The sequence below is a fragment of the Salmo salar genome, chromosome 04, assembly GCF_965601325.2.
Source record: "Salmo salar chromosome 04, fSalSal1, whole genome shotgun sequence".
Classification (NCBI taxonomy): Eukaryota; Metazoa; Chordata; class Actinopteri; order Salmoniformes; family Salmonidae; genus Salmo; species Salmo salar.
In genome coordinates, this window is record NC_138294.1 from 4,609,840 (window position 1) to 4,620,000 (window position 10,161).

Genomic DNA, 10,161 nt, shown 5'->3' on the forward strand with positions numbered 1-10,161 from the left:
TTAACCCGCTGTGCACTGACCTCCTACAGGACTAGATCTGGGATATTAACCCGCTGTGCATTGACCTCCTACAGGACTATATCTGGGATATTAACCCATTATACACTGACCTCCTACAGGGCTATATCTGGGATATTAACCCGCTGTGCATTGACCTCCTACAGGACAAGATATAGGATATTAACCCGCTATGCATTGACCTCCTACAGGGCTATATCTGGGATATTAACCCGCTGTGCACTGACCTCCTACAGGACTATATCTGGGATATTAACCCGCTGTGCAGTGACCTCCTACAGGGCTATATCTGGGATATTAACCCGCTGTGCAGTGACCTCCTACAGGGCTATATCTGGGATATTAACCCGCTGTGCATTGACCTCCTACAGGACTATATCTGGGATATTAACCCGCTGTGCATTGACCTCCTACAGGACTAGATATAGGATATTAACCCGCTGTGCAGTGACCTCCTACAGGGCTAGATATAGGATAGGATAGAATGTGATCTAGGATAGAATGCGATCTAGGATAGAATGTGATACAGGATAGAATGTGATCTAGGATAGAATGCGATACAGGATAGAATGCGATACAGGATAGAATGTGTATACAGGATAGAATGTGATCTAGGATAGAATGTGATCTAGGATAGAATGTGATACAGGATAGAATGTGATCTAGGATAGAATGCGATACAGGATAGAATGCGATACAGGATAGAATGTTTATACAGGATAGAATGTGATACAGGATAGAATGCGATACAGGATAGAATGCGATACAGGATAGAATGTGATCTAGGATAGAATGTGATACAGGATAGAATGTGATCTAGGATAGAATGCGATACAGGATAGAATGCGATACAGGATAGAATGTGATACAGGATAGAATGCGATACAGGATAGAATGTGATACAGGATAGAATGTGATACAGGATAGAATGTGATACAGGATAGAATGCGATACAGGATAGAATGCGATACAGGATAGAATGTGATCTAGGAAGAATGTGATACAGGATAGAATGTGATACAGGATAGAATGTTTATACAGGATAGAATGCGATACAGGATAGAATGCGATACAGGATAGAATGTTTATACAGGATAGAATGTGATCCAGGATAGAATCCCTTTTGAATTAAATCGTTGATAGAGGCTGTATTGTCTCTAGTGGAGAGGTCTGCAGTAATAAATATGGACTTATTAAACAGACTCATCACTGGAATAGGCAGGGAGTTCACCTGCAAATACTCATGATGAATCCATGCAATAAGACAATTGATTAATTGAAAAGCCATTTATCCTGTGTGTGTGTGTGCGTGTGTGTGTGTGTGCGTGTGTGTGCGTGTGTGTGCGTGCGTGTGTGTGCGTGTGTTTTGTGTGAGTGTGTGCGTGTGTGTGTTTTGTGTGTTTTGTGTGTGTGTGCGTGTGTGTGCGTTTTGTGTGAGTGTGTGTGTTTTGTGTGAGTGTGTGTGTGTGTGTGTGTGTGTGCGTGTGTGTGCGTGTGCGTTTGTGTGTGTGTGCGTGTGTGTTTTGTGTGTGTGTGCGTGTGTGTGCGTTTTGTGTGAGTGTGTGTGTTTTGTGTGAGTGTGTGTGTGTGTGTGCGTGTGTGTGTGTGTGTGCGTGTGCGTTTGTGTGTGTGTGCGTGTGTGTTTTGTGTGTGCGTGTGTGTTTTGTGTGAGTGTGTGTGTTTTGTGTGAGTGAGCGTGCGTGTGTGTGCGTGCGTGTGTGTGAGTGAGAGTGTGTTTTGTGTGAGTGTGTGTGTTTGTGTGAGTGTGCGTGCGTGTGTGTGTGTGTGCGTGTGTGTTTTGTGTGAGTGTGTGTGTTTTGTGTGAGTGAGCGTGCGTGTGTGTGCGTGCGTGCGTGAGAATGAGAGTGTGTGGACCGAGACTACAGCAGAACCGGGGAGTGGCGTAGCAGCGTAGCAGCACTGCAGCAGTACGCTCGAGAGAGAGAGAGAGGGAGAGAGCGAGAGCTTGTCTACGGTAACGTTCCAGACGCACTCTCCGCCCCCTGCTGCTCGAGAGACAGGTGGTCGGGACACATGCCTTCATCCTCGAGTGCTCCCCGGTTAAAAGAAGAAAACAAATCGGTTGACGGACAGCGGTGGGACTGCCGTCGCGAGGCAAGCGCGTCCCCGATGGAATTGGAGCTGTTGACCTCCGCGCAGCGAGCACTGGGCAGAGGAGAGAGAGGGGAAAGCAAGTTGGCGAGAGAAACTCACCGATTTACGTTTACGTTTCTCACCATGACTATTGCGCTCGCTGTTTTTCCGCCACAGCGGAGGGGATTCTTATTCGCGTACAGAAGGAAGAAACACACAAACCTCTGATCGCAAACCGTAGAGAGAGAGAGAGAGAGAGAGAGAGAGAGAGAGAGAGAGAGCATTACCGGGGAATTTCGTTTCGTTCGATTATTCGTTTGGATCCTAATAGCTGGTGGAAGTTGTCTCGTTGGGGGTTATGATGGCTTCGGGTACCGGTAAAGCCCCGCAGCCCCCTGGGCCAGGCTCCGGTAGCCTTAACGGGACTGCAGCAGACTTACCGAACATAGAACAAGAGCTGTATGATTATCAGATGCACGGAAAGATGTGCAAGAAGATAGCTCAGCTAACCAAGGTATGAGACAGGGGAGATAGAAGAGATAGCTCAGTTAACCAAGGTATGAGCTTCTACACCTGCATTGCTTGCTGTTTGGGGTTTTAGGCTGGGTTTCTGTACAGCACTTTGTGATATCAGCTGATGTAAGAAGGGCTATATAAATAAATTTGATTTGATGAGGCAGGGGAGATAGAAGAGATAGCTCAGCTAACCAAGGTATGAGACAGGGGGGGATAGCTCAGCTAACCAAGGTATGAGACAGGGGGAGATAGCTCAGCTAACCAAGGTATGAGACAGGGGGAGATAGCTCAGCTAACCAAGGTATGAGACAGGGGGAGATAGCTCAGCTAACCAAGGTATGAGACAGGGGGAGATAGCTCAGCTAACCAAGGTATGAGCCAGGGGGAGATAGAAGAGATAGCTCAGCTAACCAAGGTATGAGCCAGGGGGAGATAGAAGAGATAGCTCAGCTAACCAAGGTATGAGCCAGGGGGAGATAGAAGAGATAGCTCAGCTAACCAAGGTATGAGCACAGGGGGAGATAGAAGAGATAGCTCAGCTAACCAAGGTATGAGCCAGGGGGAGATAGAAGAGATAGCTCAGCTAACCAAGGTATGACACAGGGGAGACAGGTAAAAGGTATGGACAGAGAGATAGATAAAGATAGCTCATTATGGTAAGACTGGACAGAGAGATAGATAAAAGATAGCTCATTATGGTAAGACTGGACAGAGAGATAGTTCAGCTAGGTAAGACTGGACAGAGAGATAGATAAAGATAGCTCAGCTAGATAAGACTGGACAGAGAGATAGATAGATATAGATATAGATAATGATAGCTCAGTCAGGGTAGCTGCCTGCAGATAGATAGATAATGATAGATATAGATATAGATATAGATAGATCAGTCAGGGTAGTTGCCTGCAGATAGATAGATAATGATAGATAGATATAGATAATGATAGCTCAGTCAGGGTAGCTGCCTGCAGATAGATAGATAATGATAGATATAGATATAGATAGATAATGATAGATAGATATAGATATAGATAGATAATGATAGATATAGATATAGATATAGATAGATAATGATAGATAGATATAGATATAGATAGATAATGATAGATAGATAATGATAGATAGATATAGATAGATAATGATAGATAATGATAGATAGATATAGATATAGATAGATAATGATAGATAGATATAGATATAGATAGATAATGATAGATAGATATAGATATAGATAGTGATAGCTCAGTCAGGGTAGTTGCCTGCAGATAGATAGATAATGATAGATATAGATATAGATAGATAATGATAGATAGATATAGATAGATAATGATAGATAGATATAGATAGATAATGATAGATAGATATAGATATAGATAGATAATGATAGATAGATATAGATAGCTCACTCTGGATAAGAGCGTCTGCTAAATGACTTAAATGTAAATGTAAATAGCTCAGTCAGGGTAGTTACCTGCTGCTAGATAGATATAGATATAGATAGTGATAGATCAGTCAGGGTAGTTGCCTGCTGCTAGATATATATAGATATAGATATAGATAGTGACAGATCAGTCAGGGTAGCTGCCTGCAGATAGATAGATAATGATAGATATAGATATAGATATAGATAGTGATAGCTCAGTCAGGGTAGCTGCCTGCAGATAGATAGATAATGATAGATATAGATAGTGATAGATCAGTCAGGGTAGCTGCCTGCAGATAGATAGATAATGATAGATATAGATATAGATAGTGATAGATCAGTCAGGGTAGCTGCCTGCAGATAGATAGATAATGATAGATAGATATAGATATAGATATAGATAGATCAGTCAGGGTAGCTGCCTGCTGCTCATGACAATGCGGTTAAGGCTCCTCCATCTTCCCCCTGGCACATCCCCTCACTCTGTAGATGACAGTCAGTGTGTGTAGGTGTGTAGGTGTGTAGGTGTGTGGGTGTGTGTAGGTGTGTGTAGGTGTGTAGGTGTGTAGGTGTGTGTAGGTGTGTGTAGGTGTGTAGGTGTGTGTAGGTGTGTAGGTGTGTGAAGTTTGACTGGTCAGCGTTTGTGTCTGTGTGTATTAGAATTGATGTGCATCAGCACTGGTAGGCTGGTCCTGTCTGTCTGTCTGTCTGTCTGTCTGTCTGTCTGTCTGTCTGTCTGTCTGTCTGTCTGTCTGTCTGTCTGTCTGTCTGTCTGTCTGTCTGTCTGCCTGTCTGTCTGTCCGCCTATTTTAAATGAATCGTTATAAAGTGTTAATGAAGCCTTCCTGAACCCTTTATAACAGCTGTATAGATCCTTCATAGATCCCATCTCTTCTAAAAGGACTGTGAGCAGTGATCCGTTCTCCAGTCTGTTTCTATTGGCTGAAAGTGTTGCTGTTAGAAGGTGTTGGTCTGTTTCTATTGGCTGAAAGTGTTGCTATTAGAAGGTGTTGGTCTGTTTCTATTGGCTGATAGTGTTGCTAATAGAAGGTGTTGGTCTGTTTCTATTGGCTGATAGTGTTGCTAATAGAAGGTGTTGGTCTGTTTCCTGTGCTGTGGTCTAATTAGACAGACAGACAGACAGACAGACAGACAGACAGACAGACAGACAGACAGACAGACAGACAGACAGACAGACAGACAGACAGACAGACAGACAGACAGACAGACAGACAGACAGACAGACAGACAGACACAGACAGACAGACAGACAGACAGACAGATAGACAGACCGACACCATTAGTACAGACAGACAGACAGACAGACAGACAGACAGACAGACAGACAGACAGACAGACAGACAGACAGACAGACAGACAGACAGACAGACAGACAGACAGACAAAGTGACAGAGACAGACAGGCAGACAGAGGTTAGAGGTTACAGTGTTCCTCCTCTGGTCCTCCAGTACCCTACCCACACCTGATTAAACTACTGGTTAAACTACTGATTAAACTACTGGTTAAACTACTGATTAAACTACTGGTTAAACTACTGGTTAAACTACTGGTTAAACTACTGGTTAAACTACTGATTAAACTACTGGTTAAACTACTGTCTAAACTACTGGTTAAACTACTGGTTAAACTACCGGTTAAACTACTGGTTAAACTACCGGTTAAACTACCGATTAACCTACCGGTTAAACTACCGATTAAACTACTGGTTAAACTACTGGTTAAACTACTGGTTAAACTACTGGTTAAACTACCGATTAAACTACCGATTAAACTACCGGTTAAACTACCGATTAACCTACCGGTTAAACTACTGATTAAACTACTGGTTAAACTACTGGTTAAACTACTGGTTAAACTACTAGTTAAACTACTGATTAAACTACTGGTTAAACTACTGGTTAAACTACTGATTAAACTACTGGTTAAACTACTGGTTAAACTACTGATTAAACTACTGGTTAAACTACCTGTTAAACTACCGGTTAAACTACCGATTAAACTACTGGTTAAACTACTGGTTAAACTACTGGTTAAACTACTGGTTAAACTACTGATTAAACTACTGGTTAAACTACTGGTTAAACTACTGATTAAACTACTGGTTAAACTACCTGTTAAACTACCGGTTAAACTACCGATTAAACTACTGGTTAAACTACTGGTTAAACTACTGGTTAAACTACTGGTTAAACTACTGATTAAACTACTGGTTAAACAGAGAGCCTGGTAGGTGAGCTAATACTACAGATGGTATTTGGGTCCATGTTATACTGGACGATAGTTATTGGGTAACAGCGTCTAGGCTGGGTGATGTGGGGGAGGGGGGAGGGTGGGGGAGAGAGAGAGGGTAACAGCGTCTAGGCTGGGTGGTGTGGCTCCACTAAGGGGGAGGGTGGGGGAGGGTGGGTGAGAGAGAGAGGGCGACACGCGCAGAATGTCTGACGTTGCTGTACCAGCCGTGCACCGCAGACAGAGAGGCGTCACCATAAAATCCTCCTCACACACACACACACACACACACACACACACACACACACACACACACACACACACACACACACACACACACACACACACACAGAGCCACACACACAGAGCCACACACACACACACACACACACACACACACACACACACACACACACACACACACACACACACACACAGAGCCACACACACAGAGCCACACACGCACACACACACACACCCCACTCCAGAGAGGAAGTGAGTTGTCCAGGTCTGTTCTAGTCTCTGACGCCACTGGGAGGACACTGGGAGGACACTGTAGAGATACTATATACATCCACTGGGAGGACACTGGAGATATACTATATACATCCACTGGGAGGACACTGGGAGGACACTGTAGATATACTATATACATCCTGAAGGAGGACACTGTAGAGATACTATATACATCCACTGGGAGGACACTGTAGAGATACTATATACATCCACTGGGAGGACACTGTAGAGATACTATATACATCCTGAAGGAGGACACTGTAGAGATACTATATACATCCACTGGGAGGACACTGTAGAGATACTATATACATCCACTGGGAGGACACTGTAGAGATACTATATACATCCACTGGGAGGACACTGTAGATATACTATATACATCCACTGGGAGGACACTGTAGAGATACTATATACATCCACTGGGAGGACACTGTAGATATACTATATACATCCACTGGGAGGACACTGGAGATATACTATATACATCCACTGGGAGGACACTGTAGAGATACTATATACATCCACTGGGAGGACACTGGGAGGACACTGTAGAGATACTATATACATCCTGAAGGAGGACACTGTAGAGATACTATATACATCCACTGGGAGGACACTGTAGAGATACTATATACATCCACTGGGAGGACACTGTAGAGATACTATATACATCCACTGGGAGGACACTGTAGATATACTATATACATCCACTGGGAGGACACTGTAGAGATACTATATACATCCACTGGGAGGACACTGTAGATATACTATATACATCCACTGGGAGGACACTGTAGAGATACTATATACATCCACTGGGAGGACACTGTAGAGATACTATATACATCCACTGGGAGGACACTGGGAGGACACTGTAGAGATACTATATACATCCACTGGGAGGACACTGGAGATATACTATATACATCCACTGGGAGGACACTGGGAGGACACTGTAGAGATACTATATACATCCACTGGGAGGACACTGTAGAGATACTATATACATCCTGAAGGAGGACACTGTAGAGATACTATATACATCCACTGGGAGGACACTGTAGAGATACTATATACATCCACTGGGAGGACACTGGAGAGATACTATATACATCCACTGGGAGGACACTGTAGATATACTATATACATCCACTGGGAGGACACTGGGAGGACACTGTAGAGATACTATATACATCCACTGGGAGGACACTGGGAGGACACTGTAGAGATACTATATACATCCACTGGGAGGACACTGTAGATATACTATATACATCCACTGGGAGGACACTGTAGAGATACTATATACATCCACTGGGAGGACACTGTAGAGATACTATATACATCCACTGGGAGGACACTGGGAGGACACTGTAGAGATACTATATACATCCACTGGGAGGACACTGGAGAGATACTATATACATCCACTGGGAGGACACTGGAGATATACTATATACATCCTGAAGGAGGACACTGGGAGGACACTGGAGAGATACTATATACATCCACTGGGAGGACACTGGAGAGATACTATATACATCCACTGGGAGGACACTGGGAGGACACTGTAGATATACTATATACATCCACTGGGAGGACACTGGGAGGACACTGGAGATATACTATATACATCCACTGGGAGGACACTGGGAGGACACTGGAGATATACTATATACATCCACTGGGAGGACACTGTAGAGATACTATATACATCCACTGGGAGGACACTGTAGATATACTATATACATCCTGAAGGAGGACACTGGGAGGACACTGTAGAGATACTATATACATCCTGAAGGAGGACACTGTAGAGATACTATATACATCCACTGGGAGGACACTGTAGATATACTATATACATCCACTGGGAGGACACTGTAGAGATACTATATACATCCACTGGGAGGACACTGGGAGGACACTGTAGATATACTATATACATCCACTGGGAGGACACTGTAGAGATACTATATACATCCACTGGGAGGACACTGTAGAGATACTATATACATCCACTGGGAGGACACTGGGAGGACACTGTAGAGATACTATATACATCCTGAAGGAGGACACTGTAGAGATACTATATACATCCACTGGGAGGACACTGTAGAGATACTATATACATCCACTGGGAGGACACTGGGAGGACACTGTAGAGATACTATATACATCCTGAAGGAGGACACTGTAGAGATACTATATACATCCACTGGGAGGACACTGGGAGGACACTGTAGAGATACTATATACATCCACTGGGAGGACACTGGAGATATACTATATACATCCACTGGGAGGACACTGGAGATATACTATATACATCCACTGGGAGGACACTGGGACACTGGGAGGACACTGTAGAGATACTATATACATCCTGAAGGAGGACACTGTAGATATTTAACCTTTATTTAACCAGGTAGGCCAGTTGAGAACAAGTTCTCATTTCCAACTGCGACCTGGCCAAGATAAAGCAAAGCAGTTCGACAACATACAACGACACAGAGTTACACATGGAGTTAAACAAACATACAGTCAATAATACAGTAGAAAAATAAGTCTATATACAATGTGAGCAAATGAGATGAGATAAGGGAGGTAAAGGCAAAAAATAGGCCATGTTGGCAAAGTAAATACAATATAGCAAGTAAAACACTGGAATGGTAAAATTGTAGTAGAAGAAAGTGCAAAGTAGAAATAGAAATAATGGGGTGCAAAGGAGCAAAATAAATAAATAAATAAATACATTGACATTTTACATTTTAGTCATTTAGCAGACGCTCTTATCCAGAGCGACTTACAGTAGTGAATGCATACATTTCATACAATTTCATACATTTCATACATTTATTATTCTGTGCTGGCCCCCGCCGTGGGAATCGAACCCACAACCCTGGCGTTGCAAACACCATGCTCTAAATACAGTAGGGGAAGGGAAGGGGGTGTAGTTGTTTTTGGCTTTAAAAACATACGGGCTACTGATTGATCAACACAATACATATCGATTAGACCTTTTTGAACCTGTAAATGAATCTCCTTTCCTCTTGTCTACCTTCTTCCTCCCCCCTTTCCTTTTTAAAAAAAATAACAAAAATCCAAACGACAGGTGATCTATTCTCTGAACACTAAGAACGAAGAGCAGGAAGCTGCCCTTCAGGCCGTCAGCCACGCCCGCCAGGAAGAGCTGAGGCGCGTTACCACGGAGACGCGTGCCGACGGGGAGGAGTCGGTAGTGCTCAGGACACGCCTCTCGGAGCTGGCGGAAACTCTAGCTCAGGTACCCGGTTCTGTCCGTCTATCACCCCACGTCTGTTCCAGTGTGGATCTCCGCAGGT

The 10,161-nt window shown here is 43.6% G+C and overlaps 1 protein-coding gene across 1 annotated transcript in view; it reads left to right on the plus strand.

The window, feature by feature from the left end:
• The first annotated feature begins 1,941 nt into the window (after positions 1-1,941).
• fam184b (family with sequence similarity 184 member B) overlaps positions 1,942-10,161 on the plus strand; it is a 42,667-nt gene continuing 34,447 nt past the window's right edge. The window contains 2 exon segments of the mRNA XM_082974021.1: positions 1,942-2,626; positions 9,933-10,103. Of these exon segments, the coding sequence (XP_082830147.1) occupies positions 2,471-2,626; positions 9,933-10,103 (327 nt within the window). The 5' untranslated portion in view covers positions 1,942-2,470.